This window comes from Culex quinquefasciatus, chromosome 2 (genome assembly GCF_015732765.1).
Source record: "Culex quinquefasciatus strain JHB chromosome 2, VPISU_Cqui_1.0_pri_paternal, whole genome shotgun sequence".
NCBI classification, from domain to species: domain Eukaryota; kingdom Metazoa; phylum Arthropoda; class Insecta; order Diptera; family Culicidae; genus Culex; species Culex quinquefasciatus.
This window is the reverse complement of record NC_051862.1, coordinates 55,563,846-55,590,793: the sequence shown is the minus strand read 5'-3', so window position 1 is coordinate 55,590,793 and position 26,948 is coordinate 55,563,846. Positions and strand designations below refer to the sequence as shown.

Sequence of the window (26,948 nt, the reverse complement as noted above, 5' to 3'; positions counted from 1 at the left end):
GAGGGATGAAACATTTTTTTTGTTTATTTAATAAAAAAACAAATAAAATATGTACTATTTTTATCTTCAAAACTGCCCATCATTATCATCCAAAACATCCGACGGCAACACGCAAGCACTGATGCTATTTATTTTGCAAAAAAAATGCGGAGAGAAAAAGTGCGGCGAGAGTTGAAATCGCTCGTTTCGATTTGGTGCCAGAGCGACAAAATGTTCTCAGTGACGTTTCAGCACAACATATCGTAACACTCAGAAATGAAGTTGATAAGTTTGCGAAGCGTAGTGTCGGAGAAGTCGCCGCAAAAATTCGATTTATTTCCGAAACCACAATATAACTCTCTTATCTTCTCAAGTCTTGACGAATACATTTAATATTACATTTCATTTTATATTATATTTTAAATTTGATTTAACATTTAATTTTACATTTTTTTAACCTTTTATTTTGCATTTTATTTAACCTTTTATTTTGCATTTAATTTTACATTTAATTTTTGTTTTTAATTTTACATTTAATTTTACATTTAATTTTACATTTAATTTTACATTTAATTTAACATTTAATTTAACATTTAATTTAACATTTAATTTTATATTTAATTTAACATTTAATTTTACATTTAATTTTAAATTTAATATACTTTCACATTTGATTTGACATAAAATTTAACTTTTAATTTTAAATTAAATATTACATTCTATTTGACATGTTATATCATTGAATACATGTTACATTTCTCGTTACATTTATTTTTACATTCAGTTTTACTGTTGTTGGTAATCATGAATTCACCCTCAAACCCAGGGTTACCAGGTCAAAATTTTGAAAATCTGGCAAAGTTTCGAGTAAAAATCTTGAAAAATCTGACAATGAAAATTTCACTTTTCTGAATGGTGAAAGGGGGAGGAAGATATGAATTGATTAAAAAAATGTAGAATTCAGATGGTTTAACTGATTTTATTTTTTATTTGATTTTCACTTAAAAACGTTATATTTAATCAAAAAGTTGTTCAAATGGGCATAAACTGAAAAATCTGGCAAAATCTGTTATTATCTGGCACAGCAAAAGGTGAATCTTTATTCTGGATGACACTTGAAAAATCTGGCATCCCCAGATTTATCTGGGGAACCCTGCTAAGACGTAATGATAGTACATAAAAAATTAAATTTTTTTTTTCTCTTCCTTACTTGTACTTTTGCTTTCCTTACTGAGGTATTTCTAGGAATTTAATTTGTAATTTCACTTGTTTTTTAATATGTAGTTTTACTTGTAAATTTAATCAATATTTTAATTTTTATTAGTTTCGCTTGTAATTTGGCATGTTATTTTAATTGTAATTTGTGTGTAATAAAATTTATTTATTACTAATAATACTTAGTTTAAAAAAAACATTGTAAGAATATCCAATTACATCAACATCAACATGCAAATCATAGTTGAAAAAACTAAAAGGCTGTGTTACGTTATCAGAAAAAAACGTAATTGTGAATTGATGATTTACTCATAAAAATAATGGAAAAAAAGAAAAACTTGCAATGTCCCTTGTAATTCATATGTAATTCTAAAAAAAATGTTCCGTTTTATTTCAATAGGCAAAAACATTGTTGGGTTCTTTTTTTTACCATAGAAGTTAGTTAGTAACACCAATCGATTCCCCGGATTTTTTTTAACATTATAAACAGTATTATTCATACCAGGGAACCAGCCGCGTTCAATTAAGTCCGATTTTGGGTTCCATTTCGCCCACTGTGCAATGGATTTGTCTGCCTGTGTGGATCAATCGGACCGCGCACTGGACTCACAATCCAGAGGTCGCCGGTTCGAATCCCGAGGCGGACGCTAAAAATTCTAAGTGTAAATATAGGTTTTCGGTGCCCTCTCCCCGTGCCATACCTTCACACTTAGGAGACCCGGGAGGCGGAGTCTTGTCGCAAAAAGAACGATACACGCCTGTGGATCCGTTGACGAAACCGCAAGGTTTAAGAGGGCCACATTATAAGGTGTTACGTCGATTCCGTTCCGCAATGGATTTGGTAAGTAAGTATTATTAGTAATAAATAAGGCTACCAACTGTACGGATTTTTTCCTTACCATACGGATTTTCGAACCTCTTCGCGGATTTTTAACAGGCCGGAATTTTTGTAGGGAATTTTACGCATAATACGGATTTGTACGGAATTTAAAAAAAAAAACCATTTAATCATTGAATTGCTTTTTTGATTTGGTCGAAGCTTTTGTTAACTAGAAATTTTTGGTTTCTGTGAGTTTGATTAAAAAAGGGAGAGTTTCCGGGGTTTTGTTCAATTCAAACTTGATTATCAATAATTCTAGAGTTTTTAAACTATTGTCTTGCTTATGTTGATAGGACCTTTAAAAAAACTCTAGAATTGTTCTTTTAGAAATTCCTTACTAAATATATTCCATTTCTAAAAGCTTTCTAAAACTTGTGAAAACATTTGAACATTTAACAAATCTAGAGTTTTTTTAAAGGTCCTATAAACTGTTGTGTTTCACATGCTATAGGACCTTTTCAATAAAAAAAACTCTGGAAAAGTGTTCGTGAAAACACTAAGAGCGATATTATTCGTAAAAACAATCTTGACATTTCGTAAACTTTCAAACGTTTAACAAAACAAAATTGAAGAACATAATTATTTGATTCAAATCACGGTTTATTTTATGAATACTTTTAAACGTGCAAGTTATAAGCACTCTGATAGCATTTTGTGAAATTTGTTAGCTGTAAAAACGACACAGTTTTATATTTTTAATTCTAAGATTAATTAAATTTAATTTATCTAAATAATTCAATGACAGTTTTTGTTATACCATGGTGGCATATCGGCAAAGTGTACGGATTTTTGCTCAGCAAGAGTTGGTAGCCTTAGTAATAAATAAATTTTACACAGATAAAAAATGATGGTATTATTCATCAGGAAATGGTAACAGATTTGGTGTCAAAAAAAAATATTAATGCTACCTCAAAAAATGATGAATTTTCATCAGTTTTTGATGAATATTCATCAGGTTTACATTTCTAAACATTTTTTTATGTAAAATTACCCAAAAAAGAGGTACTATTCAACCTTCCAAATTTTCAACATTCCAAAATTGAACTTTTTTCTGTGTAGCTTTGATAGAAGCCATTCAGTATCATTCGATTGTCCATTGTGGTGCCCAGAATATGGGACTTTTTTCAAAAGCTTTCTCCACAAGCTGAATAATGTTTCTTGAGCTGTTTAAGGACTCAGGGCCAAATATGAGAAAAATAGGTCAACATTTATCCATTGATACTTGAAGGTGAAGTTTGTGTGGGAAAAATTGGAAAAAATAATGAAAAATCTAATTTTCTTACTGTTTGGTCTTCACAGTGCGCTACAAAAATATTTACAAAAGTTATTTTCTTATTCGAAATTTTATTCTCTAGAACTTTGTAGAACTTTTCAAAGCAATAAAATTAAATCCTGAAAAAATATTAGCGATTTAAAAAAGCAATTTTTGTATGGAAAACAATTTTTCCACCAACTTCAGGTTCGGGTATCAATGGGTAGATCTCAACCTGTTTCGCTCAAATTTGACAAAAATATAAAAAACTTTAAATAAAATCTGTACAAGCCTTATCAATAATTCAAGAATGCAAGTTATTTTATCGATTTTATTTTGGCACCGTTTCTTGTTACTGTCAATTTCTTCATTTTTATTTTTTCATCACATTTTTGTATTTACTTCATATTCGACAAATTAATTCGGATTTTATTCTACCCTTGAATTTATTTTAAATATTTTCGATTCTTTTATCATTATCCTTGGATTTCAAAATGCTTAAATTTGATAGGATGGGATTATCGTCATTTGAGTAATAACACTTATATACCCAAGTAACAATTTTAGTTTTGTTGTAGTTTTGAAGAGGTTGTACAGAATACTTCGGAAAATGTATGAGAGATGCTTTTTAGTCCCACATGCTGAGTTAAATACGAGTTAAATAAGCAATAAAGCCAAAATGGACTATTTTAGGAGGTTGGCCAGAGCAAAAATGAAGAGTTTCATGAGACGGAATAATTTTATTGTATGCTTTGTTGATGCTTTAAAGAGCTCTACAAGATACGAATAATGCTGTCTAGCTGGGAAATAAGTTTTGTTGTAGCCTGAAAGAATTCTTAAATTCTTAAAACAGAACTAAATGCATTTTCAATTACTCTGCAAGGAAACCAAAAGCCTGTATCGTAGACTGAAAAGCATGCATAATTATTTTTTCGAAGGCAATGATTCTTCTTCTAAATGGAATCAGAAAATACTTTTGGTCGACAATAATTCACAAGTCAATAATATTAAAGCCATAAATATCAGTGATCATATCTCTCATGTACTGCACTGTAACGGTAATGCCGAAAAAAATCATCGAACATTTTTATGAGATAGTTCGAAAAAATGGTACGCGCCTTCTCAAATCATTTGAAAAAGTTTGTTATTTTACCTAAAAAAATAATTTAGGCAAAGTCATTGCTCAAGAATTCAACATGGCTACGCTTTTCAGTAGCATTATTTTTTAGGCAATATGGCGAAATTTATTAAATATACTTATTCTTGTTTGAAACTGTTTTAAATTCATTTCTTCTTTAAATGCTCTTTCTCAAAACTGACTAGGAATGACTTGTTTTAAGAGTGATTTATTAAGGTTTCAGTCAGGATAATGTAGCTTTCTACTGGTTTTATTCAAGATTCAATCGCCTAAGCTGAGACCGTAGCGCTTGCCTGTCATTGATTACTGCAAAACGATCCGAATAGAGAAATCGCCAAAATTTCACAACAATTCAATAAAAAACAACAGCGTTTGTTCGTTTTAATGGTGTTTTTATTACATAATATACACTAACCAAGCCACTTTATATACAATTCATTGTAAACACTATTACCATCACAGGTTGATAAGCGCTGCACTGTCCTGAAGAATAGCTTATTTTCACCTTTTCATGTTGTAGTTGATTATACCTTTGATACCACCTATACAACATACACTGGACAAATAATATTACTTTTTAAACGTTTAAATGATTTGTGAAACAAAAATCTTAACTGAAATTAAAAAAAACTCAGCTTAACTCACTCAAACAGCACCAGCAAATTGCAAATGACAGCGCGTAGCAATACATGGCATAAAATCTGGATGATTTTGTATAAGAAAACTTTCAGAATTCAAAGTTTTATCAATTTCTTTTTGAAAACCATTAGCACTTTAAACTGTTCTGATCAAGACTTGAAGGTTTTCATTAAAAAGTCTACGAAACACTCTAAAAAACAAAATGTGTAAAACGCCATGTTACGATATTATAAATTGCGAAAAAAAAACATAATTATGCAACTAACAGGATATCGATGCCAAATAAAATTACTATTAATTTCATAAAAATAATAATAAGCAACAACTGCACAGGCGCCATTTCTGCAATAAACGAATTGTTCACAATAAAAAATTCTGGAAATAAATCGGCAATTCGGTAAATCGGTAATCATTTCGTAGAAAAAAAAAACACAACCAAAACCACCAATTTTTTTTTTATTATTCTCAGCACACTTTTTTAAACTTTTCGTTAAGAGATCACTTGTAACTGCACTTAAAAGCTGGATCAAAACAATTCGTCTCCTAGCACTGTGTTTCTCGTTCAACAACTGAATAAATTGAAGTGACAGTTCAAATCCAACAAGATTGGTCAAATTCCTTATGAAGACGAAAAAGGTTTATGGCAAACTTCGTCAAGATATTCAAGCTTCGCCATGTATTCTTCAGGAAATCTCGAAGTGTAACTAGAAAACTGAATTAAAACTTCTAAGTAGAATTCCTAGTCAAGTCTGGAAGAAACCTTGAAAGTATGTTGAAGGTTACGCTAGATGAAAACCTGTTGGCTTTGATAAATGTTTTTATAAAACATTGTTGCATCCAATAAAACTGTTTTAAAACCATATAAGAATATACAGCATTTGAATTGTTACTTGGGTATTTATCACCCAAAGCTGAGATATGAATTACTTAATGGATTAGAAGAGGACCTTGTAGAAGCCCCAAAACCTAGCAATAAATTGATTAATTTCCACCTTTACGATTCTTTTAATCTGTGCAGTTCCACATCGGGGTTTTCACAGCAATTTTCCTCCCTGTTCAAAGCACGGCACACTTTCCCATATATAGATATATAGCATATATCGCAGAATGAGCCATTGTGTGTTGCAGCCTCCGGGACGACGGCCGTTGGGCTCTTGCAAACCAAAACTAAATAGAACTATTGAGTGCAGACACTGACCTGATTCGTTTTTTTGCTTTTTTGCTCTCTCTAGGGACAAAAATGGATCCTGTACCTCCTCCAACTTTCCCCTCCCTTCCATTCAGTCTGGAGCTGGGAAAGTTTTCACGCGCATTTGCACTTTTGCTGGTTGTATGTGCCTATATTTTCACTAGACACACTCGATTTGAATGCAGAAAACCTCCTTGTTTGGGGGGCAGGATTTTCGAACCGGCGAGGGGTTGAATGGGAAGCTCGACTCAATGAAGATGAATTCGTTTCCAGGGTGAGAGGTAGAATTGTGCAAAAGCAGTCACACGGAAAGATAAGGAAGTTTTGTAAGATGAATTAGGTTTAATCTTTTTGAGAGTTTTTGCAGGAAAATAAATTAAAATGAAAAATGTTGCAATTAAATGTGAAACTTTCAACAAAAAAAAAATAGATTTTTTTCCGTGCCAACCAAGTGAGCAACTGTTCCCTGCCATTTCATCGGTATAAAATAAAAGTGAATTCATTTTCGTGTACAGCACCTAGAGACCGACTGGAAGGTGCAAATGAAAAGCCTTTTCCCACTTTCATTCAACAAAGCAAAGAAGCAAAAAAGATGCTCTCAAATCTAACCAGGTAAAACCCAGTGTGGATTTCGGAATTTGACTCATATATGAGGGCCCTCGAAGGCAAAATCTACCAACATTTGAAAGGTGGAAAATGGTGTGCGAACGAGTTGAGAGGCCAAAGCCAGATGGATGCTGTTAATGGGGCAGCTGCCAATGTACTGACTGCTGCTGCTTCGTATAGAAAAAGCTCTCTGGTTGGAAAAGTACTGGGGTTGTGTTCAATTTTTTTCAATGGGATTATGGTGGAAGCTTTTGAGGATTTGGCGGTGGAAACGAGTTTTCGGTGAAGGATTTTGTTAAGGTAACAGCAAATGGATTCGGTGGAAATCTGTAAGCTGGAATTTATCACTTCGATTGCAAATGAGTAACTTAGAAGGAGATTTTGATGTATATAAAATCATGGACGATGAGGATATTACTGTAGAATATTTCATTTTTATTCAGTATTATTTTAACACTAATAACAACCATTATTCTACACATAACTGATTATTTTGCAGTTATTCTAAGAAAAAATCTTGATAATCTATATATTTATATAATCAGCTATTGAAACCGATAAAAAAACAATTGAAAAGGTTTGAGGTTTTTTTTAATAAAAACTTGCATTTCATTGTACAAAGCTCTTGTCAGTTTTCCCTAGAATCGATTCCAAACTATTCAGCATGCATTGTATAACGCTTATTTTTGCATTCCCAATCACCATGAGCAATTTATTCAAAAGTTTAGATTTTTGAGACGGAAGATAATGTATTCAAGTAAAACCTAAGGAAAACAAATCTTACCATTAATTTAATGAAATTTTGCCAACCTTGGTTTATCAAACAAATTACAATAATCATCTGAGCATATTTATTCTTAATGATTATGTTATACTGAGATTTCTAAATTTAGTTTAGCCAAAGGACATATAAAGTTTGTTATAGCATACCTTCTGCATTCTGTTTTATTCTGTTTAATTTTGTTTAACTTTTTTTATTTTGTCGTGTTTACTTGTATCAGATCTTTCAGTTCATCTTGCTTATAATTTTCCTATGCAATTTTTTGTATGACATTTTTTTGACATTTAATTTTGTTTGATAAATTATGTATTATTTTGCTGATAACAATGGTTTATTAAAAAAACATGCTTTAATTCATATTTATTCATATGAAATGTTCTTTTCCTTGCTGTTATTGAATTTTTTGATGATTTTCATTTCAGTATTTCTTGTTACACAGCATAAAAAATAGTAATCCAGCTGCGTGTAAAAGGCCTTTATATAAAATAAATTTTGCATTATTCTATGAAATTCTATTACACCCTAAAATATGTAGCCATCAGTATGGGAAACCTACTTGACCGAAATGTCAAGCTCATATATGCGTTTATCCTTTCCATTCTTCATCGGTCTGATGGCCGAGCGGGCTAAGGCGCCAGTCCTTACAGATGGTGCTGGGTTTGAATCCCGTCGGTTGCAACTATTTTTTTTGTGTTTACAAAAATTGTACATGCAGTGTGTAATATTAAGTGTCTTTTTTGATCGCTTTTGCATGCGATTTTACCATCGGATTTTTTGCTGTGTAGTTTTGAATTATTATGGTTTGAACTTGTTCTATATATTCTATATTCTATATATTCTATATATTCTATATTTTATAAAAAGGGAAATAACTTAAAATGAAAAAAAAATCTAAACAGTTCAAATGAATTCCAAAAAATATTTGAAAGTGATGCAAATAGTTGCATGCAACATGCGGGAGTAGCTAACAACACTAATTCTACATACAAACTTTGCAGAAAAACGATTTGTTCATGTGGAACACTCCATAAACAACCATGAAGACACTTTTTTTTTTGATATCTCAGACCCCCTCTTGAACAATTTTGATACATTTTTTTGTATGGAGCGTGGGCAATCGCTGAACCCCCCCCTCCCCCCTTTAAGGTGTCCACGTGGATTATGGATGGCCCATGTCTTATTTTTGTTTGAAAAATTTAAGGTGCACGTGAGGACCCAAATTTTTTTTGTGCCAGATTACTTCCTGATTAATATTTATTTTATTACAGTTAATTATACGATTTAGTTAAAATAATCCATAATTAACAATAAAATAAATTACAAATTGATTAGAAATTCATTATTGTATTACAACTTATACTGAAAAATATATGTTTCTCCAAAGCTTGGATTTTTCTGTGTTGAGTTTTCCCAGATCCTCAAAAAAATATTGGATCGTAAGATAAAACAATAACGTATATCAAAATGAAAAAAATCAATTGTTGTGCACAAATAATTTTTTTTACAAGAGAATAATTCTCTACAAAATCGGTATTTTTTCTTCAATTTTAATTTTTGTATTTTTTAATCCAACTGAAACTTTTTTGGTGCCTTCGGTATGCCCAAAGAAGCCATTTTGCATCATTAGTTTGTCCATATAATTTTCCACACAAATTTGGCAGCTGTCCATTCAAAAATGATGTATGAAAATTCAAAAATCTGTATCTTTTGAAGGAATTTTTTGATCGATTTGGTGTCTTCGGCAAAGTTGTAGGTATGGATACGGACTACACTGGAAAAAAATTATGCACGGTAAAAAAAAATTGGTGATTTTTTATTTAACTTTTTATCACTAAAACTTGATTTGCAAAAAAACACTATTTTTATTTTTTTATTTTTTGATATGTTTTAGAGGACATAAAATGCCAACTTTTCAAAAATTTCCAGGTTGTGCAAAAAATCATTGAGCGAGTTATGAATTTTTGAATCAATACTGATTTTTTTCAAAAAATCGAAATATTGGTCGCAACAATTTTTCAACTTTATTTTTAGATGTAAAATCAAATTTGCAATCAAAAAGTACTTTAGTGAAATTTTGATAAAGTGCACCGTTTTCAAGTTAAATCCATATTCAGGTGACTTTTAAAAAAAAAGCCGCAGTTTTTCATTTTTTTAAATTATTGCACATGTTTGCACATTTTTGAAAAAAATATTTTTGAAGAGCTGAGAAAATTCTCTATATTTTACTTCTTCGGACTTTGTTGATACGACTTTTAGTTGCTGAGATATTGCAATGCAAAGATTTAAAAACAGGAAAATTGATCTTTTCTAAGTCTAAGTCCGATTTTCAATGTTAAAATATGAAACATTTGTTAAATTTTCCGGTCTTTTCGAAAACATTATTTTCAAAATTTTAAAATCAAGACTAACATTTTAAAAGGGCGTAATATTGAATGTTACATAATAAATTATAAAGCGAGTGAAGTCAAAATCGAACCAAGATCGAACCAAGTTTTTGGCGCGTTGCTTTCGAAAATGTCGTATGCGCATCGAATATAAATAACAAAAATAACAAAAATAAAAACTTTTTGAAGTTTAATATATATTTTTTTTATATTTAATCTTAGGGAACAACTAGGGTAACTGCATTTAATTTCGTCAAGCACCTAATGTTGGCATATCATCACTGTGGTGTTAAGTGACAGCTAGTTTAAAGTTTTTTTGACTGAAATTTAATAAGTATTTCATTCATTTTTAACCAACGGTTAGGAAGAATCAAACTAATTTAATATTATTTCAAGGTAACTGAAGATATCAAGATTTTTAGTTTAGTTTAGTGTGTTTGGTTGAATTGTATCGTCAAGTAGAACTTTGTTTTATTGATCTAATAATTATAAAATGTGGAAACATTATCGTGATAATTGAAATTATCTCGCAAATATATGCAAAAGATTAAAAAAAACCGGCAAAAAATAATTTGGGAACAAAATTTATGTATTTATTTCACACGACCTTTTCAAAAACCACGCGTAAACAATATGGACAGCGCCTCTGGCGGGGACTTCAGGAAACTGCATGCGTGTCAGATTCTTGAATATCTCATCACTGCCATTTTGGCTGTCATCTTGGATTTAAACATTCTAAATCACTTTAGAGTAGTTTGGGGGTCATACTTAAGTTCGATAATCAAAAATAAGACAACGAAAAAAATATTTTTTTGTGATTCGAATATCCGAAGTAAAATTTTGCCAGGCCTTTGGATAATCGAGTCTGGACTGTAGTAATGAAATTGGCTTCTTTTAACAAAAGGAATCGATATAAAAGTTTTATCCAAATAAAAAAAAACATCGAAAAGTTGACCTTCAAAAAGTAGAACATTGATCCATTAAAAGAAATGGTATTCACAATCTTCAAAATTGACTTTTCAGATATAAAAAAGTAAGATTGGACTAAATGTAGTACTTTTGACATTGCAATAAGGTGACAGCTCTATGCAGTTTTATCTAACTTTTTTGATTTACTTTAGTTGGCATCGCAAAAAGACTCCCAACTCGCAAAATAACCATCCCAATCAAATTAAACTCACTTCACCTTCTTGCGATAAAACAAAACACCGCCCATTAATGAGAAGGGTACACACAACCTAATCATCCCCTGCAGTGCACCGCCAGTTAACCGCACCTTAAATGAGCAACATCCAATTTGTGCTTCACAGCACTAATTTACCCCACCCTCAACCTCCTTTCTAGAAGCAAATCCATCACAGACAAGAAGCTACACGCCCCTGCCAATCGTGGTTGTAACGCCTTCAAACGATGATGGTGTCTTACATGCAAATAACTCGCCTTCTTCAAAGGAAGTTGGTACTGTCGGTAAGCAGTTTGTTGGAGTGCTTTTTGAACAAGTTGTAAAAGGAAATTTTCATGCAAATTTGAGAAAACTTGTGATTTATGCTACAACTAAAAGAAACAAAATACTTATTTTTCCCATCATAAAACATGTTAAACTACTTGAAAACACATTCCAGCGCAACAAACACTGAAACAAGCCAAGTCGTCACTCTTCAAGACAAACTTTCCTGCCAGCTGTGCGATGTAGTCACCCCCCCTTGGGGATAGTAGTAGCTCTTTATATCCTTCAGATCCCCCTTCCAGTTTACTGCTGATGGCTGCGTGGCGGAAAGTTAGATTAGATAAAATTGTAGCAACAAGCGGCGACTAGTGCTGCATCATACTGTGAGTTGGGAGTTTTCTACCATGCACGCTGTGACGGGGAAAAGTTCACCCCCTGTTGCTGCCGAGAGTGTACATCCTCCTCTTTTAAGTGTGTGGGAACCGGAACTAGTTGGCACGTTAAGCGTGGGAACTTGCTGGAGTTTGGACAGCTTGGGGGGTGTCGTATCAGTATTGTTTTTGATTTTTTTTTTCGGCTTAATTGTTCAATGGTTCAAATGTTCAAATGTTCAAATGTTCAAATGTTCAAATGTTCAAATGTTCAAATGTTCAAATGTTCAAATGTTCAAATGTTCAAATGTTCAAATGTTCAAATGTTCAAATGTTCAAATGTTCAAATGTTCAAATGTTCAAATGTTCAAATGTTCAAATGTTCAAATGTTCAAATGTTCAAATGTTCAAATGTTCAAATGTTCAAATGTTCAAATGTTCAAATGTTCAAATGTTCAAATGTTCAAATGTTCAAATGTTCAAATGTTCAAATGTTCAAATGTTCAAATGTTCAAATGTTCAAATGTTCAAATGTTCAAATGTTCAAATGTTCAAATGTTCAAATGTTCAAATGTTCAAATGTTCAAATGTTCAAATGTTCAAATGCTCAAATGTTCAAATGTTCAAATGTTCAAATGTTCAAATGTTAAATGTTCAAATGTTCAAATGTTCAAATGTTCAAATGTTCAAATGTTCAAATGTTCAAATGTTCAAATGTTCAAATGTTCAAATGTTCAAATGTTCAAATGTTCAAATGTTCAAATGTTCAAATGTTCAAATGTTCAAATGTTCAAATGTTCAAATGTTCAAATGTTCAAATGTTCAAATGTTTAAATGTTCAGCTGTGCAGTTGTTCAGTTGTTCAGTCGCTTAATTTCACAATTTTAGAGATGTATGCATCTAAAACTCGATTCCAACACCTCATCCAACGCAAACTACTAAAGCCAAAGTGATAAACTTGCAGATCAGCTCTTGCAGCTTTCAAAGCATTACCAAGACCTTGGCTTGCTGGTGTGGCATGTTTGCACAATTTTCGCTCATAGAAGGAAACTCATCATCTCACGTGGACACCATCCAAGAGTGATAATTTATGAGTGCATGTGGATGGGTGGGCTTGATGTTTGCTCCGACATCAAAGAAGTTTGCTAATAAAGCTGGTGCCACCGGAGTGCTTCAAGTGCTTTTGATCTCCAGATTTCCGGCATAGAAACTGGCTTTTTGTTAAATTCAAGTAATTATTTTTGCTCGACCGAATCTCAAGGTCGGAAAATGTTTCTGAATGAATATCTTCGCTTGGGTGAATCCACTTGAGATAAAAATAAACAAGTCGGGAAAAACTTTTTCCCAGCACGCTCGCCAAACTCTTCAAACTGCCATAAATTCCACCATCGTTAAGACCGTCAAAAGTGCTCGAGTAGTCGTCAGCAAAGTGGAGGAAAAAAGTCTTCAGTTGGAAATCAGTTTCAAGAGAACTGTTATTTACGCGATTCGTGCCTTAATCCCGGCGTCTTTCTCGTGAATCAAATAAAGCCTTGAGCTGTCGTAGAAAAAAATCCCGCTCCAAGTCTGTCAATGTTCCATCAATCATGCAGAGATTTATTGGACAGCGTGATTTAAACTTTGCGAGTTTTGCAAACAGAAGTTGATAATGGTAAAACTTTTTGCTTGAGAAAATTTCAAATGAATTTGAGAAAAACATCGCATTTTGCAGTCGTTTAGGCATGACTGACTGCGACATGACTGTGACATGACTGTGAAATGACTGCGACATGACTGCTTCATGATTGTGATATTACTGCGACACGACTGTGACATAATTGGGTCATGACTGTGACATGACTGCGACATGACTGCGACATGACTGCGACTAGACTGCGACATGACTGCGACATGACTGTGACATGATTGTGACATGACTGCGTCAAGACTTTGACATGACAGTGACATGAATATCAAATGACAGTAATTTCAACCAAAATCTGTAAAATAAGGTATCCTTCACAAATCACTAACTTGAATACCTCCAAAACATCCAGCAACATGCTAATTCCAACAGATTGACGTCAATGACGAACTGCTTCCGGCGGAAGCTGTCATAAAGTTTAACACACATCCGGCGTCACTACTCCACTGTCACTGATGTAAATTACTGAGCAAAACATCAATAAGCCGAACTTTATGGCACCATAAATCACCCCGGAAACGAGAGCGCGGGGTTCTTACTTTTTTGCCAGACGCCGCCGCGGCATTATCCTGCTTCGAAGCAAGATTTAGTACCCTAACCTAAGCGTTTACGGAGACCACCACCGCCAGCACTACCCGGAGTCGTCACCGCTGACAACCAATACCGTATAAATCAGCTACTTCCATCCCATTCCAATCATAAAAATTGCAAATAAAATAAATAAAATTATGCTTGCGACTTTCGCCGTGTCGTCCACAGACGACAACTTTTGCTGGATGATTCTGGAAAACTTCGTTGGAAGAGGGAACGGGAATGATACTTTCTATCCGGCAAAATGTTTCTTTTTCCATCATCGCCCAAAGCTGATGCTTTCCTGTTTAAATTTTGATAAGGCACGGAGGGAAGATTGCGGGAGAGTTTTGAAGGAATTCACCTTTCAGGTGACTGTGACACGAATGTGACTTGGCTGTGACTTAACTGTGACATGACTGCAACACAGCTGCAACATGACTGTGACATCACTGCAACATGACTGTGACGTGACTTGACATGATTCAAAATACTCAATGTCCCTTTTTTTAAAATAACCTAAAATGATGTTCCAATTCTCGAGGTCGACGACGACGAGCGCACGAACACCCACTTCTTCCAGGGAACACGTTGATGTAATAAAAACCGAATTACGAATTCGATTTCGAGCCGAAATCGCTAGATTGGATACTTGGCAACCACCGGTCTGGCTGGCAAAAATTATTCACCATCATGCCTGTTGGGCTGAAATTGGAACTTTCTTTTTTGGGATGATCAGATGGAAAGTGAATTAAATTGATTGGAATTGTGTCGCGCGATGATCCTAAAGTAAAATGTCTCCTCTTTTTCAACTTTCTTTTTCGCAGGCTCATCGATAGAGCGTTTATGTGATATTGCGGCAACGGATCCGGTGGTCGGGTACGCGCCCCGGCCCAATCCGATTGACGACAGGGGACCGATGATACGGGCCGCCCGGACCCTGCTGAGCTCGGTGACGCGGGTGCTCCTGCTGGCCGATATCGTGGTCGTTAAACAGTTATTATTAGCCAAAGACAGGGTAAGTTTGGAGTTGTTTACAAACTCTAGAACTGTCAACTTCAATCGTTGAGAGGAGTGCGTGAGTAAGTGAGTCTGAGTTTCTTATGAGTGAGCGAGTGAGTGGTTGATTAGGGTAGAGTAGTCATCAATGAGACACGGGGAACAATGATAAAATGGCTCTCACAAGGTGTAGTTTCAACCAATCAGGCTCATATTTGAGGAAAAGGTGTGTCTACTAGATACACGTCTGCCATAATAGTGGCTTTGGTTATGGACGCTCCCTTGAAAAGTTATTCATAAATGTTTGATTCTGGGGTGTAAAAGTAAATTATGGACAAAAATTACATTTTCGCTCATAGGCTGCCAATAATACAAAAACTAATATTTCTCCAAATTTCTTTCGTCATTTCATAGGGCATAAGTTGGGCTACAATGTCCCTTCATTAGGTTTGACCAACATTAAGAATAAACCCAGAATCCAGGGCTGTCTCATTGTTCCCCACACCTTTCAGCCCATGGGTAACAATGAGACACTTTGATTTTTCTTCATTGAACTTTTCAAAATCTATGGAAATCTTTCAAAACATGAATTAAAAGTGATTTTTGGCATATTTATTGAGTTTTAACTCCACTTAACCAAAAATACAAAGTTATTTGGTATAAATATATGGATTTTACTAAATTTAAATACGTTTTAGTAGAACTTCAGTTAATTAAAGTTTTATGTTGGCAAAATTGCTCTAAAATGTTCAAGGCATGTCACCTGCAATGGAACAATACAAAAACATGATGTTTTACTAGAAAAATATTGATTTTCGTAGAGTGTCTCATTGTTCCCCAGCTGTCTCATTGTTCCTGCCAAGTGCGTCTACAATGAGACAGTTGAATGACTCTAGCTGTAGATGTCGGATCGATCTCATATTTTGGTCAATGTTAGAACACATTAAAAGAAAGAAAATGCAACAAAAAGCTTATTAAAACATGCTGATGAAAAAAATACAAAAATCGTTTAAAGTTAAAAACCAAAAGTGTCTCATTGATGACTACCCTACCCTAAGTGTAAGAGTGAGTAAGTGAGAAAGAATTAGTGAGTGATTGAAAGATTAATGAGTGAATGAGTAAAATAATAAGGGAATGCAAGAGCTCGTGCTTAAACCATGTGGCCTTCAAATGTCAAATTTTCGTAGTTTTTTCATCGTACAAAATTTCAACTTTTTGAATGGAGCATGATTTTTCGCCAGACAACCCCCCTCCACTCTTAAAAAGCCACGTGGTTTATGCATGAGCCCTAAGCGAATAAGTGAGAAAGCGATTGAATGAGCAAGCGAATGAGTGAGTAAGCGAACAGAGGAGAAAATCAACTAATGATAAAATGTTGAGGCTAGAATTTATATGGTGATCCTGTAATATTCACCTCCTATTCACTCCCTCTGAAAAGTTTGGACAGTATAGAGGAGAAAAGCAAATCGCGACAATAATTTGAGGCTAGGAATTTTGACAGGTAGATTTTCATAAAGTATTCGCCTCCTTTTCTCTCCAACAGAAAACAGGGGACAATGTAGCTGTCAAACTTCGCCAAAATTTTAAAGTCACTCACAAAATGAACTTTGAGTGATTTGAGTTCACTTCTGACGTCACGATTTTCTCCTCTATATAGAAGAAAATCGTGACGTCAGAAATGAACTCAAATCACCCAACGTTCACTTTGTGAGCGACTTTAACATTTTTGCCAAGTTTGACAGCTACATGAGTCGAACACTTTATGACAATCATACCTGTCTAAATTCCTAGCCTCAAAACTTTGTCGCGAGTTGCTTTTCTCCTCTATAGCTGTCAATCGGTGATTTTAGTTCATGAGTGAGTGAGCGAATGAGTGAGTAAGCAAATGAGTGAGAAAGCAAATGAGTAAGAAAGTAATGAGTGAGTAGACGAATGAGTGAGTAAGTACATGCGTGAGTTAGCGAAAGAGTGAGTTAAGGAATAAGTGAGTGAGTGATGGATTGAATGATTAATGAGTGAGTGAATGTAATAATAAGCGAATGAGTGAGCAAGCAAGTGAGTGAGTAAGCGAATGAATGTTTTAGCTAATGAGTGAGTTAACGGATAAGTACGTGAGTGATGGATTGAATGATTAATGAGTGAGTGAATGAAATAATAAGCGAATGAGTGAGCAAGCGAATGAGTGAGAGAGCGAATGAGTGAGCAAGCGAATGAGTGAGCAAGCGAATGAATGTTTTAGTTAATGAATGAGTTAACGGATAAGTGAGTAAGAGAATAAGTTAGTAAGCAAAGTAGTGAATAAACGAATGAGTGAACAAGCGAATGATTGAGTAAGCGCATGAGTGAGCAAGCGAAAGAGTGAGTAAGCGAATGAGTGAGTAAGCGAATGAGTGAGTAAGAGAATAAGTGAGTAAGCAATTTAGTGCATAAACAAATGAGCGAACAAGCGAATGAGTGAGTAAGCGAATGAGTGAGTAAGCAAATGAATGGGTAAGCGAATGAAAGAGTAATGAAATGAGTGCGTAAATGATTGAATGAGTGAGTGAGTGAATGAGTGAATTCATTAGCGAATGAGTAAGAAATCGAATGAGAGAACACGCAAATGAGTGAGTACGTGAATGATTAAGTATGTAAGTAAGTATGTAAGCAAGCAAATAAGTGAGTAAACGAATGAGTTAGTGAACGAATGAAAGAGTAAGCAATTAATTGAGTAAGCGAATTAGTGAGTGAACGTATAACTTAGAAATGGAATTAGTTTGTAAGCAAATAAATGAGTAAGCGAATAAGTGAGCAATCCAATGAGTGAGTAGGTGAATAAGCAAATTAATGAGCAAGTATTTACAAGGTTATGGGGTGAGTGAGTAAGTTTTTGAGTTGAATGAGAAAGTGAGTGAACAAATAAGTCAGTAAGTGAATAGCTGAGTGAATGAGCGAGTGTGAATGTGAGAGAGATTTGGAAAATAAATAGAGAGTAAGTGAATGTATTAATTGTTAATTGTGAGTTAGTTTGCGAGTGAATTAGTGAGTGAGTGGGCGATTTAGCGAGTGTGTAACTGAAACAGTCTAGGAATGAGTAGGTGAGTGAGTCTGTGAGAGTCTAAGTAACTTCTGCTTCTAAATTTTCCTTAAAATGTCGTTTTGTTACTAATCATTGTTTCCCTCTTGATCTCGCCCCCAACAGGTAGCTAGAACTTTAGGTAGATTAGAATCAGTGGCCAATTTTACAGAATTCGTGAAAGCCTTCTCAGTATTCGGCGCTGAGATGGTGGAGTTAGCGCATGTGACAGGTGAGTTTCAATTTTACTATCTTTTTCAATGAATAAAATAAGAGTTGTGCCTGCTATTTCGTTGGTGGTGTGCCAAAACGACGACTTTCACAGCTTTTCAGGGTAGTAATAATCGATGTTTTTTTATGGCGAATGTGGTTTCGCACGTTCACGCATCAGTTGTGAAAATTTCGCAAAATATCGCCTCCATCCGGAAGCGAGCTCAATTTTTAGCACTTATTTTTCCACTCGATTTAATTCACGCATCTACCCCAACTTTATGGTTGGGAAAACCCGATGGCAAGCGGAAATTATTTACTTTTCCAACTATTAACTACATCTCGCCAGTTTTTGCCGGGTACGAGCTTTTCCCAATATTGGTCCCGAGCAAATGAATGTTTACCTCGTTGATCACGATTCCGATGTGTGTGAGTGAGAAGGGGGGTTTTCCCACCTCTTAACGTAAAAGGGATGGTTTTCCCGCATCAGTGAGCAAACCATCACGTGAGTGTGATAATTTTTCCACATCACCGCCACGTTTCAACTAGTTTTCGTTACACTGCAAAAAAAAGTTTGACAAATTTAATCAGATTGGAGTTTCACAAATAAAATCAGTTTTTTAGGTGTACCCATTCTGACTGACTCACGATATTGTGAAAATCGTGTCACTGAAATTCACTGATGCGAAAAAAAACTCTCGATTCCTCAAAAGTGAATTATCCGGAAAAACGAAGCTTGTTGATTTGGAAGGATTTCCGGGAAGCACGTGAGTCAATGGAAAGCCACGTCCCGGGAGTTTCCAGCTGGTTGAGCTGCCTAATAGCTGCTTCAACTAAAGTTTACCGAGAGTAAACATTCGTGGGAAGGCGAGATTGCCTTGCAAACTGCCATATCACGGGTCAATATTGAAACAGAAATGTGATGACAGAACCATCAGTTTAGTTGGAAGAAGGCACTCTAGTTATAAGGGGTTGGGGGAACTACTTACCGAGATAATGCTTCATTGTGAGAGGAGAGAAAGCTTGATTAGTTTGAGTTTGGTGTGATTGCTGTTGACCCAAGACGAAGTTGACTCATGCATTGAAATGTGATCACAATGTGATACCGGGAGCGACTTGAAGAGAGATAATTTATTTTCAGACAACCAATAAGTTTAAAAACTTGATGAAAAAACAAACAAAAAAACAAAAAACAAGAAACAAGAAACAAGAAACAAGAAACAAGAAACAAGAAACAAGAAACAAGAAACAAGAAACAAGAAACAAGAAACAAGAAACAAGAAACAAGAAACAAGAAACAAGAAACAAGAAACAAGAAACAAGAAACAAGAAACAAGAAACAAGAAACAAGAAACAAGAAACAAGAAACAAGAAACAAGAAACAAGAAACAAGAAACAAGAAACAAGAAACAAGAAACAAGAAACAAGAAACAAGAAACAAGAAACAAGAAACAAGAAACAAGAAACAAGAAACAAGAAACAAGAAACAAGAAACAAGAAACAAGAAACAAGAAACAAGAAACAAGAAACAAGAAACAAGAAACAAGAAACAAGAAACAAGAAACAAGAAACAAGAAACAAGAAACAAGAAACAAGAAACAAGAAACAAGAAACAAGAAACAAGAAACAAGAAACAAGAAACAAGAAACAAGAAACAAGAAACAAGAAACAAGAAACAAGAAACAAGAAACAAGAAACAAGAAACAAGAAACAAGAAACAAGAAACAAGAAACAAGAAACAAGAAACAAGAAACAAGAAACAAGAAACAAGAAACAAGAAACAAGAAACAAGAAACAAGAAACAAGAAACAAGAAACAAGAAACAAGAAACAAGAAACAAGAAACAAGAAAGAAGAAGCTCATAAATTCTGAGATATTGCTAAATTATTTTATTTTTTATCGCTAGATTATTTTATGTTTTCTCATACAAATGTATATCATATCAAAATAGGTCATTGAAGCATTCATTACTTTACAACACAAATAACAACTCACTCTTTTTAATATTCAAAACCTCTCAGACATATTTTAACGGCCCCAGATAATGTCATAATACAAGCTCTCCCCCATTTAATAATTCAAAAGCGGAAAGGACCGTCAACGATACGCCACCGTTAAACGACTTTATAACCACGCGGGGTCATAAATGTTTGCGGCACGAGATTTCCCAATTTTTCGGGCATTCCGAAGGACGCTGGTGAAAATTAAAAGCCATTTGGACGGAGTCAGTTGCCTTCATGTAAGGCGCTTCAGTGAGGAAGGATAACCTCCGAGAGAAAAAAAATCGTTATTTGGGACCGTGAGGGCACGCGTAAACTGTCGTAAAAGTTTGGTGGAAATTTGCGTCTCCCGATATGACGTGATAAGTCGCGGCCCCTAAAAGTCTGTGCGATCGCAGCGTCGTGTCTGCGATGAAATGTTTTATGACATGGGAGAAGGCGAGATTGGTTCATAAATTTGGAAAAGTTAAATTTTGTTGGCAACTTTTTGAAGGAATCCTTCCTTGTCGACAGGCAGAAAATTGATTGAATTAAACTATTTCGCCTTGACTCATGCAATTCATTCGTTTATTAAAATTTGCAACTTCGAAACGAGTCCCCAGAAAACCTGACAACTGTAAAATTGATCCAATTGCCGCTGCCGAGACGAAAATCGAATTTCGTGCCGGAAATCGGGAAATTGAGCATTCAGCGATATTTATACAACACATAAATTATTTCCAATTTCATGGCTCTTTTCACCAAACAATTGACACCGGTGGCGTGGCCGGGAAAAAGAGAGAAGAGAGAGAGAAAAGGTTAACCATTCGGTCAGTTTCGCGGGGGAGGGAAAAAGCGTGTTCAACCAACCACAGGCAGAATCCTCACCCAGCACAGAACGGAACCGATTGAAATGCAAATGAAGGCGCATTTTGTGCGCCAAGGAGAGCTGAAAGTGGAAGCGTGGTAGATTCAAGGATGCTTAAAAAGGAGATGGAAATTTTAAATCATAAAAATAAACAGCCTTTATTTATTAAAGAATTTAATATTTTATTTCAAAGCATAGTAGAAGTTCAACTGGATATGATTTGTGTGAATTTATCATTGTGTTTTAATTGGGTAAATAACATTAAATATTAGATTTATATTTATACACAGAATTTCTTTATTTAAAATATGCATTTATCAAAACATATTTAACATTATATTTCGACCTTGCTTAAGACCACCCTTCGTTTTTTTTTTTTGCTTTTTTTAGAATTATTTTCGTTAAATTTCGTAATATGTTTTATTATCCTAAAAAATCTAAAAAAAATATGTCTTCAATTCTTAAACTGTAATGCTTAATTTTTTTAATTTTTGAAATTTTCATTCTTATTTTGAGCAACTTTTGTAGTATCGGACTAACATTCCCATCCACTTTCCCGTGACCCTACCACTGGTCGTGGCCGGCGCCGGTATTGATCAGCATGATAGGGGCATTTGAGAAGTTGCGAAGCTAGGAACGATAGCACCCACTCATCTTCCACGGCTCGTGGATGTAACTTCTGGAGGTCCTGGTCAATAACGGAGTAGCAACTGCGGGTGGGCACCTATGCTTATGCTATGTTTCTAAAATAATTTGATGTATTATTATTTGCATAACAAGATAGTTTTAGTTTTTGATTGATGATTTCAGGACAATTTTATAACATTAATACATTAATTTTAGTCTATCTGCTATTTTTCAAAATTTTCAATTATTTTTTGGATATTTGAGAGTATATTTTAGATATACCTAAACTAAACCATAAGTTTTACAACAACAAAAATCTGAACAAGGTGTGTCAAAGTATAATCTGGGAAAAAACTATAGTTACAAAAAATATCTAACACAAGATTTTTTGGTGCAAATTTTATTGAAAGTTTTTGACATTATGTTCGAGGTCAAAATAGGAGAATACATATTTTAAGCGATTCTTCACAAAATGTTACACCCACACAGCAATTGCCCCAACCCCTCTTTGATTTCCATGAAGCTGAGTAAGCAGTGGTCTTCAGCCAGCAGAACATCTATTTTGCCATTTTGGTTTCGTTTAAAAAATCGGGTTTTCGACGCGCCACGCGCTAAAATGGGAAAATGACGAAAACGGGAATAATTCGACTTTTTTCACTAAAACAGCGATAACTTAAAAATTTCAGCGATGACCTCTACATGTTAGGTTACCAAAATTTTCCGAATTGAAATACGCAACTTTTGGTACAGTCATCCCACATATTCGGAACGGTTTCCAGATCGGCCAATGTTCAAAAAATCATAGCAAATCGATAATTGAACTTAATGATTCGCTTTTACCTTCATTTGAAAGCTTTTCTTGCGATCTTTCGTATGCTGTTTCGAACATCTGCAAATTTTAACTTTTATATGAAGATTTTGAAGAATTACTTTTACCCTTGAAATCCACAAATTCGGAACACTTTTTTCTTACGAATGTAAACAAACTTTAGATCTCTCCAGGAGTACATATTTATTACCAAATAATGACTTCACACACTGAAACCAATAAAATTCAAGCTTAGTGATGTTTTATACATGGTTTGATAACATTTTTGTGAAAATATCAGTTAAATTCAGGTGTTCCACAATTGTGGGAGGCACAATAACATCCCACAATTATGAAACAGGCCATTTGGAGGCAGTGTTTTGCTGCTCTGGACAAAATAGTCATGGAATGAAGTTTTTTGTTCAAAAAGTACTACTTTTACTAGTGAAATAGCAAGATAATGTCCAAATAAAGGTTCTAAAAATAGTAAGTTCGGCAGAAAAGCTACTTTTGGCATGCTATTGACAAATTATCATAAAAGTGTTCCGAATTTGTGGGTGTTCCGAATATGTGGGATGACTGTACCCTTACATGTTTAGGCCATCGATGAAATTTTCAAGTTATCGCAGTTTCAGTGAAAAAAGTCGATTTGTTCCCGTTTTCGTCATTTTCCCGTTTTTACGCGTGGCGCGTCGAAAACCCCAGTTTTCATTTTCAAAAAATCGTTTCTCAGAGTATTAAAAGCATCACTTCACCATTTTTTGTATGTTATGTGAAATTTTCCTAGGAATCCGATAAAAATATTGTCAGACACATGCTCTTTGGTCCCGAGACCTTCAAAACAGCATTTTAAGTTTTCATACGACCTTTTCAAATGTTAAGCTAGATTTTTGAAACTTCTTACTATTTTTCCCAAATAGCCAAACTAATCACCTTTCTTTTGCGTCTAGGAAAGCTTAAATCGGATGAAATGGCGCGGAGATATGATTAAAAAAAAAGTGGTTTTTGCGAAAAATTACGAAAATTGTCATTTTTTGGACCACCCTAACGCGGCGTAGGTCACCCTAATGGGCATACAAAAAAAATACAGGTCTAATTATTTCAGCCAAGGAACCCCCAGAAAAATTTTGAACCCGACCGATTTTTTGAATCATGCTGTTTTCGTGAGGAATTGCTGTATAAACGCGAATATATTCCTTCGTGGTTTTCACATTCGTGAATTTAATTCACGATTTTGAGTTTTGATTTTTTTTCTGTGTATGTAAAAAATCACAAAAATCTAGGATCTTTTGACAACATGTTCCACATCACAAATTTATTCATCTTTATTATTATTTTTTTAATTTAATTAAAAAATTACATCCATTTGAACATTATTCAAATTTTAAAATGTTTCTGAATGTAGTTTTAAAAACCTTTCAGGATTGAACTTTTTATTTTGCTTGACACATTTTGGTAGTATTTTCAAAATTTCATTCATTTTGCTTGATAATATAGTTTAGACCTTTGCAAATATTTTTCAGAGTTTTTGTCGCTCCTCCCTTCTAAATTGGTTCGAAAAATTAGGGGGCAAACACATATTTTTTTTCAAAAAAACTTGAAATTTCAATAGAAAAAGAAGTCTAATCAACTGAAACCAATCTAAAGTGACCTATTCTGCATTTAGCATGTTGGCCTTCTGAGGCAATTCTGAGGTATTAAGAAAAAAAATGTTCAATTTAAACAAGTTTAAAGTATTTTGATTCTGTTTCAAGTTTAAAGTATTTTCATTATGAACTGGCTGGAAAAAACATGTCCAGATTTTGTTTGAAATGGTCCTATTAACCATTTTTTTTTATTTTTTGCTTTTTGGGTGTTTTTGAATACTCCTGACTCAAAAATTAAAAATTTGGTTTATAGGACCTTTTCAAAAAAAAAAAACTCCAGATGTTTAAAAGTAGATGAATATGATTAAAATCGTTCAAAATATTAAATAACTAAATTTAAAAACTATAACTACTACTTTTTACAATTATTATTTTTCATTTATTCGTATCTACCCTAGTAACATTTTAGGTTTTAAGTAGGCCATAAATGCCTATTTATGGCCTATCTACAATCACTTAGCTTAGAATAGTTAAGTAAAGTAAAACTTAGAAAATGTACACAACTTACGGCCGTCATCCACAATCAACTTAGAAAATTTGCTGGGCTGATATACGTTGCTATGCAGTTGTTTGTTTACCTTTGATATGGAAACGTCAACTTATCGTAGATTTAGAAATTTTCCAAACCATACGTCAAGTTTCTAATTTTATTCCTTTTCATTGTAGAAGATCAGATTCATTTCCATTGATCAAACTCCTAAGCTAAGTGAAATTTTCTAAGTTAAGTGATTGTAGTATGGGTGATAAAAATTATATGTTTTTTGGCATAGATAAGAATTCATGAAACACAAAAATTTAAATAAAATACACCTCAATTATCAAAAACACTTATTTCTTTAATTTTATTTTTTCGACAGTATTTTTGCGTTACAACACAATTTTATCATAGCTCAACTCAATATTTTTTTTTTCATAAAATTATTTTTATTAGGTCCTTTTCGGTACTGGGACCTGGTTAGGACCGAGTCGGCTTTTGTAATTACAAAAAACTTAATAATTACAGAGGATCTTGTGTGTAAATGTTAGTGGGAGGGGAGCCGATTACCCGCGGCCTACTCGGGGTTAGTAGGGAAGGGATTGATGTTAAAGACAAGGCATGGGATGGGAAGGGGGATTGTGTAGGGGTCTTGGTTGGCTCTGCTGGCCTTTGCGTTTTGTCCTCAGCCGCAACTCGGTGTCCAGCTGCTGGGGCGTTCTTGCTTTGCTTCCGGTGCAATCCAGAAACGACGGCTTTGTGTGAAGGCGAGTTATACTAACTGAAGGAAAACTAACTGAAGGAAAACTAACTGAAGGAAAACTAACTGGAAGAAAACTAAATGGATATTTTGGAATCTACGAGGAACTGATAGATCGGATAGAGAACATCAAGGTCTAGTTGAGATAACGCGTCTCGCATCGGGATTTCTGGTGGTCTTCCTCGGGCCCTGAGGGTATCTTTCAACTTAATTCTGTGAGCCTGGTGATCTGGACACGCCCATACGAGATGGTCGATGTCCTGATAACCCTGCCCACAGTCGCATAAGTTTGTATCACTCATGTTGATACGGTAAAGATGAGCCTTGGACGAGTAATGGTTCGACATAAGGCGGGACATCGTTCTGATGAATCCACGCGTCAAGTCCAATCCCTTGAACCAGGCTTTTCTTTGCACCTTAGGTCGTATGGAATACATCCAACGTCCCTTGGTGTCGTCGTCCCATTGTTTTTGCCAATCCCGGAGCGCACGCTGCCTCGGCAAACCGTAGCATTCTTGTAGGCTAATTGGCCTTTCAAAAATATCTCCACTCTCAGCACCCTTCTTGGCGAGCAAGTCCGCTTTCTCATTACCCGGAATCGAGCAATGAGCGCGGACCCACACCACCGTGATGCTGAAGGACTGAGCCGCCAGGTTGTTTAAAGTCTTGCGTATTTCCGTGAGGAAAAACGCAGACTCCCTGGTCGGCTTCAGAGACCGGATAGCCTCAACAGAGCTAAAGCTATCGGTGAAGATGAAGTAGTGGTCAGGTGGCATGGTCTCGATGATTCGCAGTGCGCAGTAAACCGCGGCTAACTCTGCGACGTAAACCGAACTCGGGTCCTTCAGCTTAAAGAACAGCTGATAAGATTCATGATAAACACCGAAGCCCGTACAGCCGTCGAGCTTGGAGCCATCGGTGAAGAATCTGTTGTTTGGAGGAACATGGTTGTACTTTGATGCGAAGATCGACGGTACAACTCCCCGCAGAAGATGGTTTGGGATACCGCGAGTATCGGCTTTCATGGACGTGTCGAAGCCAATCAGGGTGCTGCTGGTTAACGGAGGCGTGCGCTGTACCGTTGTGCTCGGGCTCCACTCCCACGATGACATAAAGTCATAGTATAGAAGCATGCGCCGAGACTCAACGTGAAGGTTCAGCAACGTTTCAAAGTTGTCAATTACCAGTTTATTCCTGTAATCACACCGGATCAGGAACCGGTAAGACAGTTCGTAGTAACGAGTTCGCAGAGGCAATACTCCCGCCAAGACCTCGAGGGTCATGTTGTGAGTTGAGTGCATGCATCCCAAGACAATGCGAAGACTTCGGTACTGTATCCGCTGGAGAACCAACAAGCGTGATTTCGCAGCTGACTGGAAGCAGAAA

The 26,948-nt window shown here is 34.9% G+C and overlaps 1 protein-coding gene across 4 annotated transcripts in view; it reads left to right on the top strand.

The window, feature by feature from the left end:
• Window positions 1-26,948, top strand: part of LOC6039660 (alpha-catulin) — a 289,120-nt gene that overhangs the window by 203,867 nt on the left and 58,305 nt on the right. For all 4 annotated transcript variants that reach the window (XM_038254983.1, XM_038254981.1, XM_038254982.1 and 1 more), the window contains exons 4-5: window positions 14,963-15,153; window positions 18,316-18,421. In XM_038254983.1, the coding sequence (XP_038110911.1) occupies window positions 14,963-15,153; window positions 18,316-18,421 (297 nt within the window). The remainder of the gene's footprint in view (window positions 1-14,962; window positions 15,154-18,315; window positions 18,422-26,948) is intronic.